This window comes from Vipera berus (assembly GCF_964194415.1).
Source record: "Vipera berus genome assembly, chromosome: 11".
Lineage (NCBI taxonomy): Eukaryota > Metazoa > Chordata > Lepidosauria > Squamata > Viperidae > Vipera > Vipera berus.
The window spans coordinates 9,515,921-9,539,827 of NC_138214.1; the positions used below are offsets into that span (position 1 = coordinate 9,515,921).

General features: G+C 44.6%; 1 protein-coding gene across 2 annotated transcripts; it reads right to left on the reverse strand.

Annotated features, from left to right (window-relative positions):
- Positions 1–2,482: 2,482 nt before the first annotated feature.
- Positions 2,483–23,612, reverse strand: LOC308673215 (fatty-acid amide hydrolase 2-like). Of its 2 annotated transcripts, none has more exons than XM_081336737.1 (11): positions 23,139–23,612; positions 15,823–15,905; positions 13,155–13,291; positions 11,305–11,514; positions 10,077–10,196; positions 8,388–8,523; positions 7,606–7,723; positions 6,592–6,711; positions 5,435–5,546; positions 4,821–5,015; positions 2,483–3,829 (listed from the first exon to the last, which is right to left on the reverse strand). In XM_081336737.1, the coding sequence occupies exons 1-11, from the start codon at positions 23,541–23,543 to the stop codon at positions 3,654–3,656; spliced, it is 1,812 nt and encodes a 603-aa protein (XP_081192863.1). In that variant the 5' UTR covers positions 23,544–23,612; the 3' UTR covers positions 2,483–3,653. The 2 variants fall into 2 exon arrangements, with proteins under 2 accessions (XP_081192863.1, XP_081192864.1); XM_081336738.1 differs by lacking the exon at positions 2,483–3,829 and adding an exon at positions 4,232–4,539 and having other exon boundaries at positions 4,747–5,015.
- Between the last annotated feature and the right edge of the window lie 295 nt (positions 23,613–23,907).

Consider the following 23,907-nt stretch of genomic DNA (forward strand, 5'->3'; position numbering starts at 1 on the left):
TTCTGATCTGTAAGACAGATCTTCAACTGGTGCAGAATGCAGCCGTGCGGGTTGTGATGGGAGTTTCCCGTTACTCCCATGTAACACCTCTGCTCCGTGAGCTGCATTGGCTTCCAGTTGCCCTCCGGGTGAGATTCAAGGTGCTGGTGATGACCTATAAAGCCCTATATGGCTTGGGTCCAGGATATTTGAGGGAACGCCTGCTGCCGGCATCGAGTTCCCTTCGTCCAGTGCGCTCCCACAGGGAGGGTCTTCTCAGGGTGCCGCCGGTCAAAGAATGCCGGCGGATGACACCCAGGGGGAGGGCCTTCTCTGTGGGAGTGCCTGCCCTTTGGAACCAGCTGCCCGTGGAGCTTAGGACTGCCCCCGACCTTCGATCATTTCGCCAAGACCTGAAGACCTGGCTCTTCGAGCTTTCCGGCTCAGGCTGAGTTTTAATTTTAATAGGGGTTTTAACTGGGGTTTTACATGTTGCAGGGACTTAGTCTAATCTTTTTAAATTGGTCTTAATTTTTGTATCGATGTTTTTATATACCCTGTAAACCGCCCTGAGTCCTTCGGGAAAGGGCGGTATATAAATTCAATAAAATTCAAATTCAAATTACTTCGGATAGGGTAGAAAGCTCATGGAACAAGCGTAAAGATGGCAGGATGCTATGTTCGGCTTTGCAGTGTCCGAGAAGGAGAATGGGCTGACCTTCACATACGTACTTACCACCACCTTGGACCTTTTGCACGTGTGTTTGGCCCCAGCCTTCTTGCATTTTGCAAGCAAGTGAAGGCAGCAGCTTTGGCCTGTCCAACGCACTTTTGGCGGGCTTCACGGTGCACCCGACTAGAAAATCAGGCAGGTAGACCAGTATTAATTATAAAGGGACAGTAACAGAATCTTGCAAGTCTAAATACACTTCCTCCGTCCCCAGAGTGTGTCTTGTCCGAGTGTAGAGTTCTCCATCAGGGTTGGTAGTTTTCCCTCCTGTCCGTCCAGGCCCTTCCCTTTGCACACTGCAGGCTCTAGAAAGAGTGGCTGTCACAGAAATTTCAGCTAGCGTTCTTTTGTTATTGCTTTTTCTGCTAATTTAACGTTTGCCTGTGCTTCTCGTTCTCCACCCCGACTGTACTAGGATTAAGACAGGCCTTAAACCTTGTTAAACCAATCGATAATTCAAATGAAGAGAACTTTGCATACGCTCCTTTTTTGTCTCCCTCTGGACAGTTGCACTGGTTGTGTTCAACATTTTGTATGAAGTGACTGTGAGATGTAGTACTACAATCTGTAATTAACCCGCGGCATTAACCAAGGAAGGTATCTTCTCCAGATTACCTTAAACATGGAAGGTGTGTGCAGCAGAACGCCAAGGGCTGAGCAATATTGCATGGGGTTGGATACTCAGTTTCATTAAACTATATTAATATTTAAAAATGAGAAGACTGACAGTGCTCCATAACCACGTAAGTCTTAGCTTCTCCATGAAAACAAAACACACCCAAAATAGCAATAGCAACAGCAGACTTATATACCGCTTCATAATGCTTTACAGCCCTCTGTAAGCAGTTTACAGAGTCGGCAATTTCCCCCAACAATCTGGGTCCTCATTTTAACCGACCTCAAAAGGATAGAAGGATAAGTCAACTTTGAGCCCATCAAGATCGAACTCCTGGCAGTGAACAGAGAGTTAGCCTGCAATACTGCATTCTAACCACTGTGCCATCCCGGCTCTTAATAAATAAAAAGAAACAAGGTGAAAACTGACTTATAAGTTCCAAGCAAGTTCATTTGGCTACAGCCACTCTGTAAATGCAAGCAAGCCATTATATTTTTTATCTTCCTCCCATAATATGAATGTAATAATAATAATAATAATACCATGCCTTGCAGAATTGTTCCCAACAATTGCAATGTGCATGAAAAGTTGGGTAGGCATCCTGATACAACCTTAGGTATCAGTTGGGCTGTCTGCCCCACCAATCTAAAAACATTTCAAAAAAGGCAAACTAACACGCTTTGGAACATCACACTCATTATTTATAATCATGGCCCTCTTAAGAAGTCTTGGTTGGCTCTGCTTTATAGTTTCAACTGAATTATGCTCAACTGCCTAGGGGGAAAAAATCAATAAAAATCAGCAGAGGATGTAGCGTAGGGGGTGTAGAAGGAAGGCAGAGCTTGTGGGTGGAGTCAAGAGAGGAATCAGCCTGGAGTTGTTATGTTCCCACAAGTGGTCCAGATCCTCTTGAATTCCATTGACTCTCGCTTAGCACCAATTTAGTGTTGACTGCTAATTGACTAGATTCTTTGTATAGGCATGAGCAATAAATCATCTTAACTAGAACGTAACAAGTGGTCTTCACACTTGTTAGAGTTACTGGCAAAGGGACCCAACATCAGCAGCTTGACTTCTGAAAAGCAGGCGGTCTACAGCTGGCTATGCCCACCCAGGAAGTCATTTCATGGGAGCCCTCTCAAATCCCCAGTGACGGTTGACTCTCCCGGTTTAAAGTGCTCAAAGGTCTCTTCGGACAGCACTTCCTCTGTTTGACAAGATCTTGGAAACGCATTTTGACACACTCACACAGGCCTAGTGTTGAGAACAGGCGCCCACATATTCAGCCATGAGCACATTTCAGCCACTTGATTCATGACAGGTATAACGGCAATAGATGGTGTTCAGAGATGACAATGGTTCGAAGTGAATAAAAATCAACAAGACTAGAGATCTCCAGTGCCAGATAATACTTTACATTATATTGATTTGTCAGGACAACCATACATATTTCATTCTACTGGGCCCATGAGAACCAAGTGAGGGGCTACAGCTTTCCATTGCAGGGCCCCCAATCCAGAAAGTGGTGCGTGCAACGCAGTAAAGTTCAACCCTCAACAGGATAAAGTCCTTTCGTCAACATAAAGCATGACTTGAACTCCTGATTCTAAAGACCCTCATCTGAGTGCTACAGAAGAAGAAGCTGGCTAGGCAGAAGCACTGAGACGCATCAGATTCTACCAGACGTTTTCTTGAGCCTATCCATATGTGTCTTTCACTGGGCTTGGTACCTGACCTGTGCTTCTCCCATCAATATCGTCAACATCAACCCTCACTTGAGTCCATGAAAAGGTGAAGCAAAGCCAAGGTCCCAGGGCTCTTTCTCTGTGCAAATTGAGAGGGACTTGGGAACCTTGATTTCCCACGTTCTTTCTATCAGAAGAATGCAATCCCATAAAGATCTCTCTTCGTCTAAAATTATTTCTAAGCAGCAAAAAAAAAAAGAAGTTAAGAGCCACAGAGGGCACCAATCCTACTCTACCACTGCTGTTGTCTAAACAAGACAGAACAAAGAGCCAAAAGGGCATCTCACAACCCTGTCATTTGCTCTTAGCCTTGCTTTCCCTGAGACAGCGTCTTCCCCCAAATCTAGCAAGGAAGTCAAAGAGAAGAGCCAGTTGACTCCTTCACCACTTTGGCTTTGCTGGCGTGGGAGAAATGATCTAGCCTGGTGAACAAGCTCATGACCCCATGTCTATTCCCTTGGGTTGCGTAGGGAAGGAAAGGTGGCATGGCCCTTCAGAACCTCAGGCCCAGACACCTAGCCCTAGATTTCACAGATGGGGTACTGGTGTTCTTCTTTTGTCTCCAGGTCCCAGGAAATTCGTGTTAGGGCTGGCCAGGGGGAACCCAGCCCCCAAATGCCTTCTCCAAGTATTGCGCCACAGCCAAGGTCAAGTGGTCATTATGGGGTCCTGCCACCACCTGGATGCCTAAAGGGAGTCCATCCTTGCTCAAGCCAAGAGGACACTGTGTCACTGGTAAGCCCAGGATGTTGAAGATGGCTGAAAAGGAAAAGACAACGGAGGTCAACGGTTTGGAGCACTTTTCTGTAAAACCAGAATAAAGCATCTGAAGAGAAAACCATTCAGGGCAACTGCAGCTTCCAAAGGGATTCTCCAGGATTATGAGATCAGAGTGGGCCTTAAAGGGGAGGAAAGCATATTATCATTGTTTAGACATGATGTTAGTTGGAAGATTCCAGCTTTCATTGTTGGGACTTATCTAAAGCAAGAATGCAAGGAATGCTGCATGAAGCAGCATCCAGCATGAAAGACCCTCCCACGACTGCTAGAGATCAGAGGAAATCTACGTGGCTTCTAAGAGGGCAACGTTGCAAGAGGGTTGAATTCTGCCCTGATATAAATAATAATAATGCAACAAGACCTTTAACACTTCCACATCTGCCTGTCCCAGGCCCTTGGGAAGGACTTGATAGGTGGATAAAAATGCCAAACCCAAGCTAAACATCTGGACGATTGTGAGATTAACCATAAAAAAATGATAATTATATATGCTGCCCAACTCCTAGCATCCCTGGGCAGTTTACAAATTGTTTAAAATATGGAAACAAGAAAGCAGCACACATTCAGGTATAACTACATCAAAATGCCTCCTTGAGCAATGTTCCTTGCTTCTGTCAACCATTTCCACCCAATTTCCCAATGGTAACCGGTTAGATTTCAATGTCTTCACAGCAGGGAATTGTCCCCTTCTAATCTATCAAGAGGGACGTGGTGGCTCAGTGGGTTAGGACGCTGAGCTTGTCAATCAGAAGGTCAGCAGTTTGGCGGGTCGAATCCCAAGTACCGCGTAACAGAGTGAGCGACTGTTACTCGTCCCAGCTTTGAAATGGAGATGAGCACCAGCCCCTAGAGTTGGAAACAACTAGCACGCATGTGCGGGGAACCTTTACCTTTACCTAATCTATCAAGTGCAGCACCCACAAACTGTGTTACATGAATCACAGCAGTTCAAACAACGGGAGCTTCTTACCGGTGTAGGCAAAATTGAAAGGCATGGCCAGAGGCACATGATGCTTGGGAGCTAGCACAGGGTGCGAAGGGTACAAGAAGACACCATTCTCTCCTAATAATTCCACCATCTCTGCTTGCAGGCTCTGTGCCATGCTTGCTATCTTAGCATTTGCCTTGGAGTTGTATTTCGTGAACTTCTCCGTTAATCCTAGCGCTGGGGGAAAAAACCATGTTGAGACAGATCAATTCATAACAAAAACTATGCAATTGTTGTGGGCGCTAGATACGTGGCTGTCTTGATTTTGGGGAGGTGCAGTTCCCCCTAGGAATTCCACTAGACCAAGAGTCTCCAACCGTGGCAACTTTAAGACTTGTGGACTTCAATCTCCATGTTGGCTGAGGAATTTTGGGAGTTGGGGTTCACAAGTCTTAAAGTTGTCAAGGCTGGAGAGCCCTACACTAGACAACTGAGTAGAGTCACATGACATAGAATCATAGAATTCTAGGCATAGAAGGGATCTTGGAAGTCTTTTGGTCCAACCAACCTCCTGCCTAGGGCAAATCCTTAGATGTAAAAAAAATGGAAGCGGCACAGTAAACTATAAAGAACTGTCCCAGGTCTTGAGTTCTCACCAATGGCTGGAAAAGTGTGAGAAGACAGTCTCATCATCCATTTTACCAGTTCCCATGATGGCCAGACTGGTTTTCCGTGGTCTGCAAGCAGATCACTAAAGGTTTGATTTTCCTAAAAGATAACATGGACAAAGAAACAGAGAGAGAGAGAGAGAGAACGAACTCCAGGACGTTTCCTTCTTTTTGGCCCATCTCTTCATTCTTAGTAGCAACTTTTATCGAAAGTTGTAGCTGTATCTGAATTTTCAGAGGACATGTTAACTAATGTGTTGCAGGATCCAATCTGGGTTGGTCACCAGGACCAGAGGTTTAGTCTTCTGAGCTTTCGGACCCATGCTGGTGTCTCTCCTCAGGGAACTCCTCTGTATAGGAATGTGTAGTTTGGGCTCTTCTATGTGTAGTATTTATGTGGTGCCTAGTTGGGTGTGGCTTATTGATTGATTGGGGAGTTGATGGCTGGCAAGTAAGTGGTTGTTTGTTGTTTCCTTCTGCTGCCAAGCCCTTGGCTCTTAATTACCTGATAAGATGGTGATAAATCAGCACTCCGATTGACTGATAAGGGGCCCGTTTCCCACACTTCAATCATTCCCCTGGCTATTTTTGTACCTACTCGGCCAACAAACTTATGATCTTGCAATCTGATGGTTAGCTCCCTCCTACACACACAATCCTGCATGTACTGTAACTACTATGTAGGGCAAACCGTGAGAAGCTAACCACCAGATTGGAAGAACACAAGTGAGCAGTCAGACGAGGACCACACTGCAATGAACAAGGACATGCACTCAATTTGGCAGCTATTAAGATTGTTAGCTGAGCAGGTACAGCCAACCCAGATTGGATCCTGCAACGTTATCTTGGGACATGTATATTTGCCTTCATTTGTAACTAACAAAGGCCTAAAGAGGACTGCAGGCCAAGTTCTTTTGCAAGACATTCCAGGAAGCCTCAGAAAGGTTACAAAATCTACTCAGAAGACTATGTGGAAGCTGCAATTGTGATCATACATAACAGTTTACAAGCTAGTAGGAGTGAGCTGCTATGTAGAAATAACAGCTTTGTTGGAGCCTACATACTATTTGCTAAGAAAGCTTTTCAGGCTGTCTCCAGTAGATTTCCAATCCTTGGGAAAAAGGGAAGATTTCCATTTGACATACCTGCTTATCACTGCTCTTGGAAGACATCATAACTGACCAGATCTGTAAGGAGTATTTCATTTTCCGGATAGCCACACTCTCCACCTCAACCCCCAGGTCTGTCTCTAGGTGCGACACCACCTTCAGGATGGCAAAGAGAAGGAGTAAAAGAGCCATCAGCTTCTGTCTCAACCTTTTACAGCAGAAAAAGACATGTCATGCTCCCTGCCGGTTTCCCACAAGCAATGTCAGTGGGGAAGCCAGATGGAAGTCAGAACTCTGCTGATTAAAGGGCTACTCAACAATCTGAAAGAAGAAAAAGTTTTTCAGGAAAAAAATCATCTATAGGACTACATTGATCGGCTTAAGGACCATGGTATGCACTTAACGATTGCTGCAAAAAAATTTGTAGAATTGGGACCGCTCACTTGGGGATCTTGATTTATAACTGTCATGGTTTACAACAGGAATTCTGAGTCCATTACGGCCATAAGTCAAGGATTTCCTGTACAGTGACTTTCCAGATGTCAACTCATCTATCTTTCTATTCCATATTTGGGAGGAGCCTAGATCTGAACCCAAGACCTTCTGTGCACAAAACTGGCGATTCAATATGTTGAGCTATAGGCAGTGGTGGGATTCAGCTGGTTTACACTGGTTCGGTAGAACCAGTAGCTAAACCCATGCTGCTTCTAGAAGTCCGTTCTAGGCCTCAGAGGCCTGGAGGAGGCCTCTCAGGCCTAGAACGGCCCATCAGAAGTGCATTGATATCACTTCCGGAAGTCCATTCTAGGCCTCAGAGGCCCAGGCCTGCATCCACACAGAGAACCATATGTTAAGGTATTTGAATCCCACCACTGGCTATAGGCCTCTTTATGATTCTCAGCAAGACAGGGTCCAGATCTACCGAGCTACAGGAGCGATCTAACCAATGAAATTCATCCTAGCTAACAACACTGCCGTTTATTGAATCTGCTTTCTGATTTCTGCAACAGCACTCAAGCTTTGAAGCAACCAAAAACAACAACTTCTTACTTTCCGATGAGTTTGAAGAATCTCTTTATCGACTGGCAAGAGGAAAATGGACCCTCCATCGTGTTCCATGGAATAGAACTTTAAATTTTGCAAAGATACCGGGTCATCCAGCTTCAGTCTGAAAAGGAAGGAATAAGATGGAAAAGACAGCTACGAAGAACAATGGGACCTATCCTACCTTAGAACAGGGGTCTTCAAACTTGGCCCTTTTATCGCTTGTGGACTTCAACTCCCAGAATTCCTCAGCCAGACATAGCTGGCTGAGGAATTCTGGGAGTTGAAGTCCACAAGTCATAAAAGGGCCAAGTAAGACCCCTGCCTTGGAAGATAATCCAACTGACATGTGTACACTGGCTTTGGTTTAGTCCAGCATTACATTTTAGGCTGACCATATGCACAGACAGTGCCATGATCATCTAAATAGATATCATAAATAGAAAATTGTAGTGGCAAAATGAACTTTAAAAATAAATCAATACTTAGTAACCTAAACAGATAAATGACTAGGCCAAAGAGGCAGTGGAGGTGGGAATGACTTCTGACTTCCATCTGGCTTCCCCACTGACATTCCTTGTGGGAAAACGGCAGGAAGCATCACATGTCCCGGGGACACTGCAACCATCATAAATACATGCTTGTAACCAAACATCTGGATTTTGATCACGTGACTGTGGGGATGCTGTGATGGTTGTAGGTCACTTGTTGTAACTTCAAATGGTTGCCAAATGAATGGTTGTTAAGCAGAGAACGACCTGGACTACGAATCAACAAAAGCCACTTACTTGGAAATGCTTGGTCCAGCCATGACTCTTAACATGGGTTCTAAGTCTTCGGCGTAACGACACATAGGTCCAGTGCACAGGAAATTTGTACGATTACCAACTGCATTAGGAAACTGGCCGTCATTGGGCACCACGCCTGCATAAACCCACAGAAGCAGAGTTCAGCCCTGCCTGACAAGCCACTTTCTTCTAGTCTGGCATTCTTTTTTTTCTTTTTTTTTCTTATGCTTTAAAAAGGTAAAGGTAAAGGTTCTCCTGCACATGCGTGCTAGTACTTTCCAACTCTAGGGGCCAGTGCTCATCTCCGTTTCAAAGCCAAACAGCCAGCACTTGTCCGAGGACGTCTCTGTGGTCATGTGGCCAGCATGACTAGACACCAAAGGCGCATGGAACGCTGTTACCTTCCCACCGTAGTGGTCCCTATTTTTCTACTTGCATTTTTATGTGCTTTCGAACTGCTAGGTTGGCAGAAGCTGGGACGAGTAACAGGCACTCAATCTGCTACGCGGCACTCGGGATTTGACCCGCCAAATTGCCGACCTTCTGATTGACAAGCTCAGCATCCTAACCCACTGAGCCACCGCGCTTTAGTTTATTTTAATCCCTGTAATGTATGCATCGTTTCTTCATTATACAATCCCTGATGCTTTTTCATGAGCACGGGTGTGCTCATTTTTAAAAATGATAAAAACTTGTGGCTGTCTCTTGTAGTTAGGAAAGAAGTCAACCCTGAGTGTTCTTTGGAAGGGCAGATACGGAAGCTGAAGCTCAAATACTTTGGCCCACAAATGAGAAGAGAGAACTCCTTGGAGAAGATTCTGATGTTGGGAAAGAGGGAAGACAAAAGAAGGAGCGAACGGCCAAGCATGAGAAGGTTAGATAGGGTCATACGCAATGAACATGAATTTGGGGAGACAATGGAGGACAGGGGGACTTGCTGTGCTATGGTCCATGGGGTCTCAAAAGATTTGGACATGACTGAATAACAAGAGACATGGTGGTGCAGTGATCTGAATGCAGTGGTACAAGCTAACTCTACCCACAGCCAGGAGTTCGATCTGGACCAGCTAAAGGTTGACTCAGCCTACCATCCCTCCGAGGTGGGTAAAATGAGAACTCAGAATGTTGGGGGCAAGAGGCTGACTCTGTAAACCGTTTAAAGAGGGATGTAAAACATTGTGAAGCAGTATGTAAGTCTATGTGCTATTGCTATATAAGAGTCATAGTGGCACAGTGGTTAGAATGCCGTATTGCAAGCAAACTCTGCCCACAACTAGCAGTTTGATCCTGACGGGGCTCAAGTTTGACTCAGCCTTCCATCCTTACGAAGTTGATAAAATGAGGACCCAGATTGTTGGGGGCGATATGCTGACTCTGCAAACTGCCCAGAGAGGGCTGGAAAGCACTATGGGGTGGTATATAAGTCTAAGTGTCTATTACAATTGCTATTGCTAACTCTGCCCACAGCCTGGAGTTTGATCCTGACCGGCTCAAGGCTGACTCAGCCTTCCATCCGTCCGAGGTCGGTAAAATGAGGAACCAGATTGTTGGGGGAGCAAGATGCTAACATTTGTAAACCGCTCAGAGAATGCTGTAAAGCACTATGAAGTGGTCTATAAATCTAAGTGCTATTGCTAATAACAAACTTGTAATTAGTACCGTTTCTAGGGAGGAATAACCAGGCCGTACCTGTGGTGGGCTTGTGTCCAAAGATCCCATTGAAGAAGGCGGGCATACGGATGCTGCCCCCGATATCTGAGCCAAGGCCAATCACAGAGCCAGCAGCTGCTATGATGCAACCTTCACCTCCTGCGTGGAAACAAAGGGCCGATTGGCACTGTAATAAAGACCAAACAGCCTGGAAACTCTGTTCTGGAAAAAGCAGTTATACCACTCTGGCAGTGACGACTTCAGAGCTTATGTTAATTTTGTTGATTCATCTGCAAAAATATGCACATCCAGGGCCACAGCTGAGATATGCAGGTTTTACTCGCACCTGGCTTATAAAGTTATTTAGGTCAGTGTTTCTGTTTTATACACACACACACACACAAATTTTTTTTATTAAATACATTTTTAAAAGAATAAACACTATATATATATATAGTGTGTGTGTGTGTAAATTTTAGATTGCTAACAAAGAATTAAAGGGAGACTGATATGCATACACACACACACACACACACACACACACACACACGGCAGTAAAGTTAATAATAAGTGAAAAAAGGAGGGGAGGGGAGGAGAGGGAAGGGAAGGGAAGATTATAAAGATCTTCTTAACAGCAGCGACAAGTATATTTATGTGTTGTTCTCTCTGCAAAGTTACCACATAAACTTTCTACTTTTCCATTGTTTACTCTTTATAATCATCAAACTCATCAGCAAAAAGTCCACAAAGGGTTTCTGGATTCTAATAAACATATTTATTGCTCATTCCTTAAACAAATCATTTAGGTCAATGTTTCTCAAACTTGGCAACTTTTTAAGATGCACAGACTTTAATTCTCAGAATCCACGGCAATTCTAGAAGTTGAAAGCCAACTTCTTAAAAAGCTGCAAAGTTAAAGAAACACTGATTTAGATGGGTGCCCGCTCACTTGCACAACCCACTTTACTGAGTAGGTTCCTGCATTACATTCAGCCATGACTTGTTTCAGCAATGCAGCTTAGCGAATAAGCTCCAGTGGTGAGTTTGCACAACCCACACTGCCAAAACCAAACAAATCTGATTATGGTTAGAGCATGCTGTGTGAACCAGGACTCTCTCAAAATCAGCTCAAGAAGAAGCCCTGGGTTTTCTGGCAACTTCAAACATAGTAATGATTTCTGCTCAGACTTTTGTCTTTAACTTGGTGGGTTAAGAATTCCAGTTTTCACCCAGTTGCAGCATATCCAGAATGGACTTATCCACTGACCTGAGCTGCCTCCTACAATGCAGTCAAGGTTATAGGGGTTGTTAGATCGGCCGTAGACAACGTTGCTCGACTCAAACCACATACACAGCTCGCTGCAGTTGGTCACCCCCAAGGGAATTGCGCCTGCTTGCTTCAACCGGGATATCACAATAGCATCCGTAGTGGAGATCACGTTGCGGCGGTTAATCAATCCAGAGGAATTGGGCATCCCTACCAAGGTACAGAAACAAAAGCTTGAAAGCGTTTCACACCTTATCTAAGAACCCACAGATAAGGAAAACTGGGGGGAAAAAACTCAAAACAGAGGGTTCTTCAATGAGCAACATGGCTTTACTCCTATTTGCAGCATGTTTAGCCCTTCATTCTGAAGCAAAATCTTCCCTTCTCTTTTACAGGCGTTATTAGGAAACCGTTTCTGACTTCCTCTAGGAATTACCATGGGAAACCACCTTTCATCTCTTCTGCTGCTAAGTCAAGCCAGCCAACCGGAATTTTTTTTTCCAAGAAAGTTACCAAATAGTAAAAAAAAAAAAAAAGATTTTGGTGCCGGTTGGTCAATGCTATTGTAGTTGAAGTTTTGTTTGTCCTTGTTCCTAATCCTCTGGGGTTCTTTTCATTTTCAGTCTAGGTTGTTCTCAGCATTAGCAAAAGTGAGCATCCAAATGTTAGGAAGACAGGCAGGCAGTCTTTAAATTGTGCTGATCATCTCTTAGGCTTTTTGGAAATGGAATGGAGTGGAATGGAATAGAAGAATAGAATAGAATAGAATAGAATAGAATAGAATAGAATAGAATAGAATAGAATAGAATAGAATAGAATAGAATAGAATAGAATAGAATAGAATAGAATAGAATAGAATAGAATAGAATAGAATAGAATAGAATAGGGGAAGGGAAGGGAAGGGAAGGGAAGGGAAGGGAAGAGAAGAGAAGAGAAGAGAAGAGAAGAGAAGAGAAGAGAAGAGAAGAGAAGAGAAGAGAAGAGAAGAGAAGAGAAGAGAAGAGAATCTTTATTGAGAATAGAGTCGGATTTTTAAAGAATGGAATGGAATGGAACAGAATGGAACGGAACAGAACAGAACAGAAGGACGTGCTAATGGTCAAAGAAAAAGCACCAGTGAAGAAAGAGAGAATGGACAGGGACAACTGCAAGAGGCGATCCAAAGAATTCAGATGACGAATTCTCTACACAAGAAGCCTTGCATCTTTTCTATGTGTCTCATGAACCCAAAGCATGTAGACATAGGAAGCCACCATCTTTATGTTTGGACCACCTCCCCATGGCTCCCCACACCCTGTGGGCCCAAGGAACCAAGAATGACACAAGGAGTTACTTCGGAGTTGTTTCTTTTTTTGTTTGTTTGTTTCATCTATTTTTCCCCCCTTCTATTTAAAGTTAAAATACAAAACTCCATAAAATTTAAACAAAAAACGCAAAAGAAACAAGACATTCAAAAAGGTGCATGAAAAAAAAAAGTGTAGCAATGTATTAATCAGTATTCAACTACGGGGGAGATAATATGTGTATATGTGTTGTTGTTTTCGTTGTAATATACTTCCAAGTAGTTTTTTTTTGTTTTGTTAAATTGTTGCTTGCCTGTAGTATAGAGAAAAATCTTACAGACTAGAGCACTTAACTGCAAAACTGAACTGCTCAGGAGGGCCCGCCCTCGCCCTTTTTCTGCATATCAAAAATTCCAAACTTTGTTGTCTCTTTGCTTCCTGGAAAAGACCCCCCCCCTCCCCCCTCGCCCCCTTCCTGCAACTCTGGACTACATTCTACCACACCTTTAGGCTGAGGACGGAAGTCAAAAGCAATGGAAAGAAAAAACCCCAAATCCAGCTACTCACCATATAATGAAAAGGCTTCTTTGATAGTGACAGGAATGCCCAGCAAGGGGAAATTTTTCCGGAGTGATTCTTCATCTTCATGTCCCTCAGAGAGCAGCTGATCAACCGAATGTGCCTCCTGCAAGGCGGCCTCAAACCTGAGCAGATGGGAAAGGAAAGAGCAGGGAGGTTTTTTTTAAAAAGGGAGATCTCTAGGCTGACGTTTTAGGGGACAGGAGGCTAAAGCATATAAAGAACGGTGGCTGGAATTGGGTAGGTCTAGTTTAATGTGGGACGCGGTGGCTCAAGTGGGTTAGGACGCTGAGCTTGTCGATCAGATGGTCGGCAGTTTGGCGGGTCGAATCCCGAGTGCCGCGTAGCAGAGTGAGCGCCTGTTACTCGTCCCAGCTTCTGCCAACCTAGCAGTTTGAAAGCACCTAAAAATAGGGACCACTACGGTGGGAAGGTAACAGCGTTCCGTGCGCCTTTGGCATCTAGTCATGCCAGCCACATGACCATGGAGACGTCCTCGGACAAGCGCTGGCTCTTCGGCTTTGAAACGGAGATGAGCACCGGCCCCTAGAGTTGGAAACGACTAGCACGCATGTGCGGGGGAACCTTTACCTTTACCTTAGTTTAATGGAAAGAAGGACCAGGGGAGACATGATAGCAGTGTTCCAATATCACAAAGAAGAGGGGGTCAAGCTATTCTCCAAAGCACCTGAAGGCAGGACAAGAAGCAATGAACGGAAACTAATGAAGGAGGGAAGCCACCTAGAAATTTCCTGGCAGTTAGAATCAGTGTAATGACTTGCCTCCAGAAGTTGTGGATGCTGCAACGCTGGAGGTTTTTAAGAAGAGATTGGACAACCATTTGTCTGAAATGGTACAGGGCTTCCTGCCTAAGCAAAGGGTTGGACTAGAAGACCTCCAAGGTCCCTTCCAACTCTTGTTATTCTGTATTCTGAGGAGTGGGCTGTACTTTTTGAACCAAAGGAATAGCGTTTCATTGTGTAAGCAGCCTGGAAACCTGGATATCGTTGGTTGAGCCAAAACGTTGCTTCTGTTTTGCATCTGAGCAACTCAAGGAGGAGGACAATCCCTTCACGAGTGGCAGAAAATGCATGAGGAAAAGAACAGGAAAATGGGGAAAAAATTGATAGGGTCCTGATGGAAGAGAACTTTTGAAGCTCAGGGTTGAATTGTGAGGTCTTTGGTGCACTCTGAAAATAATAATAATAATAATAATAATAATAATAATAATAATAATAATAATAATAATAATAATAATAATAATAATAATAAAGTTGGAAGGGACCTTGGAGGTCATCTAGTCCAACCCCCTGCTCAGGCAGGAAACCCTGTACCATTTCGGACAAATGGCTGTCCAGTCTCTTCTTAAAAACTTCCAGTGTTGGAGCATTCACCGCTTCTGGAGGCAGGTTGTTCCACTGGTTAATTGTTCTCACTGTCAGGAAGTTTCTCCTTAATTCCAGGTTGCTTCTCTCCTTGATCAGTTTCCATCCGTTGCTTCTTGTCCTGCCTTCCGGTGCTTTGGAGAATAGCTTGACTCCCTCTTCTTTGTGGCAGCCCCTGAGATACTGGAACACTGCTATCATGTTCCCCCCCCCCTCGTCCTTCTCTTCGTTAAACTACACATATCCAATTCCAGCAACCGTTCCCTATATGTTTTAGCCTCCAGCCCCCTAATCATCTTTGTTGCTCTTCTCTGTACCCTTTCTAGAGTCTCGACATCCTTTTTACTTGGTTGATTTCTTTCATAATGAGAACAAAGCCTGCTCCCTTCCAGCACTGAAGATGTTACCCAGTTTGGTAATGAAACGTCTGCAAGAAAACAACCAAGCTCGAAGATCACCAAGGACCTCACGAACACTGTCTTGTTTCACAAAGCTTCACCTTGGGCTTTGTTATATGGAAGACAGTAGGTGCCTATCTCCTTTTTAAGCACTTCCCATTTTAACAGAATTCAAAAGATGCAGAAGAGAACGTTGCAATCTGAAGCAAGGAGCACCAGACCGATCCTTTGTTCCTTTTTTAAAAGACTTTCTCACAGTTAAATCAGCTTTTTTAGTCACTTGTTTTCCTACCAAATCTGAGTTGGGGAAAAAAAATCATCTGAATGACCACGAGTTATACCCCTCCCTTCCTCCCTGATCAACTGTGTAATTTTGCAACCCAGATATGGAAATCCTACTCTTATCTACAAACAAAATAGGTCAAGGCAGTGAGCAAATGGTGGGAAGTAAATACAGCCTTATTCAAAAGGAGAACTGTTTGACTGTGAGATGCTTCAGGTCAAAATTGCTGAATAGGATGTTTCTATCTTGGAGACAGCCAATCAGCTGCTCAACTGAGCATGGAGTCTTCCCCCTTCCCTCTCCTCTTATCTTGAATTCAGGGTGTATAAGGTCAGTGAAATGGTGAGAAAGGGTTTGGAAGGAGAAAAGATTACCAAAAAAAATTACTTTTGCTAGGCCTGTGTAGCAAGTCAGTAGAATGGGATGTTTGGAAGACGAATTCTCAAGGCCCAGCCCCGTTGCCGAAAGGAACAGCAAGAATTTGAAACAGGGGAAATCTTTCTCCAGCAAGCCTCACCTGTCTGCTGGTTCCTCCCCAAGGTAATAGCCCAGAACCTGTTGGGCAGAAAGTCGAGGTTTTTCCAGCTTACCTGTCTTTAACAAGAGCATTGATGAGTGGGTTCACCTGCTTGATCCTCTCAATGTATGCCTCAAGAAGATCGACAGACTTCAACTGGGAGGAATGAGGAAAACAAAGTTTAATTACCTACATTGATTTACTGGCTGGGTTTTACAGCAAGCATCTAACACTGGTGCCAGGAAGCACGTTTTTAATCTCTAAAGAAGGCACCTTCTAGTTCTCCCAGCCTACATCTAGCATCTCAGCACCCTGGAAAAAGATGGAATACAAAGATCGGAAGGATGTAGACCTGGTTGAAGGACGCCTCAAAAGGGTTGTCAGATAATGCTCTGGCAACCGATGGTCAAGAGCAGCCTAGTCCACTTCCAGTTTGGACTGATGCAATTTGTTCTGCAGGGAAGCTTCAGCTGGTCAGCTATGGGAAGATTGATGTTTGTTCCTATGACCCTGCTACTTTGGCAGCTAAGCTGGCTACTAATTGGCTTCTTGGGAGAATTCAAGGTCCAGTTACCCCTTTTAAAGTTCTTCATGGCTCAAGGGCCGGTTATCCATGACTGTCTATTCGAATGGAATGGAATGGAACGGAACGTAATAGAATACCATAGATTCTAGAAGAATAGAATAGAATAGAATAGAATAGAATAGAATAGAATAGAATAGAATAGAATAGAATAGAATAGAATAGAATAGAATAGAATAGAATAGAATGGAATGGAATGGAATGGAATGGAATGGAATGGAATGGAATGGAATGGAATGGAATGGAATAGAATGGAATAGAATAGGAATAGAGTAGAGTAGAGTAGAGTAGAGTAGAGTAGAGTAGAGTAGAGTAGAGTAGAGTAGAATGGAACGGAATAGAATTAGAAATAGAAATAAGAATGGAATGGAATGGAATGGAATAGAATAGAATAGAATAGAATAGAATAGAATAGAATAGAATAGAATGGAATGGAATGGAATGGAATGGAATGGAATGGAATGGAATGGAATGGAATGGAATGGAATGGAATAGAATAGAATAGAATAGAATAGAATAGAATAGAAGTTTCCCGAGAGTCCTTTCCTTCATAAAATGCCACCCACAGGGACCAGGAGAGAAGCCTTCTCAATGATGGCCCCTTTCTGTGGAAGAACTTACCTAACATTCCTCCCTATTTCCCCCACAACAACAGCCCTGTAAGGTAGACAGAGCTGAGAGATTGACTAGCCTATGATTAGGGATGGTGCTCTCCTGCTCTTTGGGGCGAGATAGGAAGCTACTGGAAAAACTGCTAAATAAATCCATGCACATGTTGGTTCGGGGGCAAGGGCTCGGCCCTTCCAGCGTGCTTAAAGAGGAGAAAAGGCTACCCCATTTTCAATCCCATTTCATTCCCTGTAACCCAGATGACGTAAAATGCTCTTGAAAGGCGAAGGAGAAGAGCAAACTCTTAAAGGAAATGAGTGAGAATCAATATTTTAGTTACTGTAAACATTGCCCAGGTCTCCACGAAGATCAGGCCAATCTCAGCAAATTATTGTTTATAGTTTTCCAGAGTTCCGTAAACAAACAAATAATAATGTGTTCGATGAAAAAACATGAAACTGGATATACAGGATTGGGAGGTGACAGCAAGGACACCCGTGAAAACTCTTGGGAATTCTGACTAATTTCAGAAGACTTCAGAGTGGCATTTATGAAACAACGCACGCAAATTAGGTAGCCCAAAACCTTTGCCCTTGATTTATGGCAGAATAAGGTGAACTAAACCTGACAGGTGTCCACACCTGTGTCCTCGACTTACAACAGTTCATTTAGTGACCACTCCAAGTTACAACGACACAGAAAAAAGTGACGTACGACAGTTTTACACACTTACGACCTTTGCAAGCATCCCTATGGCCGCGTGATCAACATTCAGACGCTTGGCAACCAGTTCGCATTTACGACCTTTGCCATGTCCCAAGGTCATGTGATTCCCCCCTCCCCTTTGCGACCTTCTGGCAAGCCAAATCAATGGGGAAGCCAGATCCCCTTAACAACCTTGTTACTAACTTACCAACCAAGCAGCTGTGGCAAGACAGGTCATAAAATGAGTCAAAACTCACTTAATCAATGTCTCACTTAACAACAGAAACTTTGGGCTCAATTGTTTTTGTAAGTCAAGGATTACCATTGCATCTGGTAAAATAAAACCTATAAGGGACGGAATATTTATTTTAAAGTGTCTGCAAGAAGGAAGGAGGAATAGAAGATATAATTCCCACATCTTGATCACCTGTTTAGTATTTATTAAATTCTGCCTCTATAGTAACGAGTTTTGCCACCAGGAAAACTTCTTGTAAACCATAATCTTCCTTATTAACTTGCACAGTTCCTGTAAATTAAAGTCCCTCCTGAATTTTAAGATGCTACTGACACAAATGCCTTGTTACCTTCTTTACAGACTACAAAAAGAGATCATTTTAAATTCCTTGATACCAAGATTCAGATATTTCCTGTAAGGAGGGTAAAGCTTTTTGAGCTTGGCATTCTTATCAATGCCGGGGGGGGGGGACATAAAATAGGAGCCCTTTGTACAAAGGCATCTGCAATTCCCTGCTTTCCCCATGCAGAAAGCAGGTTTAATCTAACAACAACAACAACAACAACAACAACAACAACAACAACAATAACAATAATAATAATAATAATAATAACTGACAATCCAAATTGCCGACTTTGCAACAACAAAGTTGAAACTATTTCACATTTAATATGTGAGTGCAGCAAAATCGTGCAAACTGATTACAAAGCTAGACATGACCGAGTTGTTAAACTAATCCACTTGATTGAACTAATCCAGTTGATTGATATTGCTGTCACCAGGAGATGCGAGAGTCGAAGAAAAAGAACTAGGAAAAATTACGAAATTGCGACCTGGCCATCGAAACTGGGCGATTATGGATGAAACATGTAACAGTGATACCCATTGTCATCGGGGCACTGGGAACTATGTCCAAAAACTTTGCAAAATACATCAAGAAATGGCAGCTTCCTGCAATAACTCCAGCAAAGCTACAAAAAATTGTGCTACTCGGAACATCTTACATTTTAAGGCGATACCTGGTTGATACCTAGGATGCTGGCAGCAGCCCGTGTCAACCATTAATGCCAGTCAATTTGAGTGTTCAGTTGACTGAGTTTCATGTTTTATGAATAAAAGTTTTATAATAATAACAACTTTATTGTCACTTTGAATGGACACCAATCGGCATACATCAAAATGAAATTTCGTAGGACAGTGTTATTTGTGTTTGCAACTTCACTGCTCCCTTTCTCTTCTGGCAGTTATACAAAATCAGATTTTTTTTCAGTCTGATGCTGGAGGAGCGCTATAGTTTTAGAGGGAAAAGTTTGGGGTTCAAGGCAAAGAATTGACTCCTTTGCTTTAGGTCATTCTCCAGATGTGTAGCTATCTAGAGCAGGCTAACTATGGCAACTTTACGACATGAGCCAGCAATTTTGGGAGTTGGTCCGCAGTTGTAAAGTCCCCATACTCCCCTACTCCTGATCTAATCTAGAGAGAGTTTCAGGTGAGCCAGCCGAATTGGGAAAACTGACCAGTGTATCTGAGAACAAACAACTTTTTTTTTTAAATGCCAGATGTCTTATATGGACTTTTTGCTGAAAGAAGGAAAATAAAGAATGGATGTTTTATGTATTTAAAGACTAAGAGAGATGAGGGCTAAATAAAATAAAGGGCAAAGAGACTTCTAAAATATGTGGGAGTGAGCAGGCAGACCAAGAATGACCTGTTGAAAAGAAGGTCAGAAGTCATAAATGTATTTCTTAACTTGGTTTTTTTCCCTTTCCTGTTATTCCTTTCTCTATTTTTAGTATGTTTTCTTGCAGACGTTTCATTACCAAAGTAGGTAACATCATCAGTGCTAGTGAGCGTGGGGTTTGATCTCTATTTATGTTCAGCATTTTGCACTGTTTGCCTTTTCAATATTATATGACACAGATACAGGAGGATATTTGTAACTCAGGGTTGACACGAGGGCTACGTGGGGCTCTCTGAGCTTGGTTATTTTCTTTTCTTGCAGACATTTCATTACCTAACTAGATAACAACGTCAGTACTAATGAGTGTGGGCTTCACTCCCTGTTTTATGATCAGTAAATTGTTAAGTAGCTCGCTCAGACAACCAAGCAGAAAACAGTGCCCCAATCAAGGCACTATCAAGGACAAAAACCACATCCCCGCACCAAGGCGTTCAGTGCAAAGTACTGAATGTAAACAGAGAGCAAACCCGACACTCACTAGCCCCGATGATGTTTATTTTTATTTATTTTTTTATTACATTTATATACCGCCCTTTCCCGAAGGACTCAGGGCGGTTTACGGGGTGATTAAAAACAAAAATACAAAAGTTGAAAACAATTAAAAAAATTATATCCGTCCCTGAACAAATAAAACCCCAGTTAAAATTAAAATTAAAATTCTCAGCCTGGGCCAGAGAGCTCGAAGAGGTCCCGGCGGAATGAACGGAGGTCGGGGGCAGTCCTCAGCTCCACTGGCAGCTGGTTCCAAAGGGCAGGCGCCCCCACTGAGAAGGCCCTATCCCTGGGTGTTACCCGCCGGCAATCTCTTACCGGTGGGACCCTGAGCAGACCCTCCCTGTGCGAGCGCACTGGACGAAAGGAACTTGATGCCGGCAGCAGGTGTTCCCTCAAATAACCCGGACCCAAGCCATTTAGGGCTTTATAGGTCATCACCAGCACCTTGAATCTCACCCGGAGGGCAACCGGGAGCCAATGCAGCTCGCGGAGGAGAGGTGTTACATGGGAGTATCGGGAGACCCCCATCACAACTCGCGCGGCCGCATTCTGCACCAGCTGAAGCCTCCGAGTGGTCCTCAAGGGCAGCCCCATGTTACCTAGTTTGGTAATGAAACGTCTGCAAGAAAACAACCCAGCTCAGAGAGCACCAAGGGCCCCACAGTCGTCGTCGTCGTCCTCCTCCTCCTCCTCTCCGCAAACCCCACTCCCTTCTAGCACTGATGATGTTACCTAGTTTGGTAATGAAACGTCTGCAAGAAAACAACCCAGCTCAGAGAGCACCAAGGGCCCCACAGTCGTCGTCCTCCTCCTCCTCCTCTCCGCAAACCCCACTCCCTTCTAGCACTGATGATGTTACCTAGTTTGGTAATGAAACGTCTGCAAGAAAACAACCCAGCTCAGAGAGCACCAAGGGCCCCACAGTCGTCGTCGTCGTCCTCCTCCTCCTCCTCTCCGCAAACCCCACTCCCTTCTAGCACTGATGATGTTACCTAGTTTGGTAATGAAACGTCTGCAAGAAAACAAACCAGCTCAGAGAGCACCAAGGGCCCCACAGTCGTCATCCTCCTCCTCCTCCTCCTCCTCTCTGCAAACCTCATTCCCTTCTAGCACTGATGATGTTACCTAGTTTGGTAATGAAACGTCTGCAAGAAAACAACCCAGCTCAGAGAGCACCAAGGGCCCCACAGTCGTCGTCATCCTCCTCCTCCTCCTCCTCCTCCTCCTCTCTGCAAACCTCATTCCCTTCTAGCACTGATGATGTTACCTAGTTTGGTAATGAAACGTCTGCAAGAAAACAACCAAGCTCAGAGAGCACCAAGGGCCCCCTCAGTATTACCCGCCAATTTTCAATCAGTCTAAATCAAAACAGGAGAGACTATTTCAGGGGGAGAGACGGCTATTATAGACAGGAGGATCAATATAGGAAAAATAGGACTCCCACCAACACGTTACGCCCTCCCTCAAAAATGAATTCAAACTTTAGAAAAAGAGTCTCAAGAGCCCAGAGTTGCCCTACTGGTGAGGTGGCCAACGTATGCATTGAATAAACAAACCAACATACGAACTTTAGAGAAAAGAAAAAAGGCGAATACGCCTCCATCTTATCAAGTGAATTTTATGGCAGCATTTCCTAAAGAGGTTTTTGAGACCTGCTCAGCCTCTCTCTCTCATCAATTCAGGATTGGAAAATCTCTGGATTTTAAAGAAACGGGGGATGTTTTCTCCTTAATCCCAGATTAGGGGTTGATGCAAGCCCTAGTTATGCTTCTCGTTACGGATTTGGGCTTCATGCAGACCCCCATCCGTTGATTCCAAATGCAGAGAGGGAGGCAGAGATCATTATTTAACAGGAACATTGAAGCTCCCTTCCTCACGACCATCTTTAACCATTTATTTCAGGCGCCTGAATACATTGGGGAGGCCATTTGGAAGTGGCTGATCACAAGCGGGATCACTGCTTGGTGGCGTATCCGGGCTGGACAAAAGGCATTGCTCGAAACACTGCTGGATCTCCTCTCTTATCGCCACGAAATGTGCTTGCCTAGTGATGGGACTTGTAGTCCAACTCTAGAGGAACACCTGGAATAAGCATGGCACAGTGTCCCTCCAGAATGCAATAAACTGCTCGGATAAAAACAATAAAGGCAGCGTATAAATAAATAAGCACACCCTCTTTTTCCTTTACCCCACAGAGATGGGGCATAGGGAAGCAGGAGAGAACACAAGCTCCAAGGTTCAAATCCACGGAGGATCAGCTGGGCGGGCTATTCTCCCCCAGCCCAACCTATAACCCCCCACCCCGACCCCCCCCACACACGGATCAAACAGGAGTGGTGGCGCTCTTGAAAGACCTTTCCAAGGGATAGAAAGGGATGGAGAAAAGCACGCCTCTTCTTTCTCTCCTTGCCTTTTTTTTTCTCCTTCTTCTTTTTCCTACCTTTTTTCCCTTGGATGCGAGTTTTCCTGCTTGCAAAACTCTTTAGCGATCCTAAAGGGTTTTGTTTTTTTTACTTTTTCAGGGACCGTTGTAATCTTTTTAATTGATTTTAATTTTTGTATTTCTTGTTTTAATTACCCTGTAAACCGCCCTGAGTCCTTCGGGAAAGGGAGGTATACAAATCCAAATCCAAATCCAAATCAATCAATCAATCAAAAATAAATAAATAAATAAATAAATAAATAAATAAATAAATAAATAAAAAAATAAATAAATAAATAAATAAATAAATAAATAAATAAATAAATAAATAAATACCAACCCGCGTGTCTTTCTTTCCTCGAACTTTTTTTTTCTTTTTCTCTCCCCTCCCCTCCCCTCCCCTCCCGTTCTTTTTCTCTCGAGGGGACTTTCCCCGTTTGCAAAACTAGCCACGATCAGTAAACCACCCCCCGCCCCCGCCCCCCGCCTTTTTACGGGGCGCCCGCGCAGCCTCGGGGGACGCGCGCGTGGGTGTGAGTGTGGGTGTGAGCGTGGGTGTGTGTGTGGGGGGGGGGTCGGTCTCCTTCCCCCTTCCTTACCTCCCTGCGGCGGATGCGCCGCGCCAGCTCCCCGGCGGAAAGGAGCAGCAGCGGCTGGTCGGGCGGCGGGACGGTGCGCGCAAGGCGCGATCCGCCGGCGCCCTCGGCTTTCTTCCAGCGCAGCAAGTCGGCGAGGCGCAGCGCCAGGCTGAGCAGCGCCAGGAAGGCGCGCGAGAAGCCGCGCAGCACCTGCACCAGGCAGCGCTCGGCGCGCGTCAACGCCATAGCCCCGGCCGAGCCTGCCAAGCGCAGCGGAGGAAAGCAGGAAGAAGTAGCCGGCCAGCAGGGACGGAGGGCGGGGAAGCTGCGGGAGAAGGTGGGCGGGGAAGAGGCGCTTCTTCCGCGGAGGCTGGGAGCCGCTTCACCTGCGCGAGATGATGGAGATGATGGAGAAGCGCAAGCCATGGAGGCCAGCCTTGGGGCTTCCAGGCAAGCCCGGGTTGGGGGGCAAAGGGGGATTCGGAGCGGCTGCTGCATCTTTAAGAGGGGTGGACTTCAGCTCCCAGGATTCAACAAGGCAGAGTGCTGCCTGGAGCATTCTGGGAGTGGAAGTAGGCCCTTCTTAAAGGGGCCACGGTTGAGAAAGCAGCATAATAGAGCCAGGGGTCTTCAAACTTGGCCCTTTTATGACTTGTGGACTACAATGCTGGCTGAGGAATTCTGGGAGTTGAAGTCCACAAGTCATAAAAGGGCCAAGTTTGAAGACCCCTGTAATAGACGGTTTGAAAGGGACCTTGAAGGTCTTTTGATAGTCCAACCCCCTGCTCAG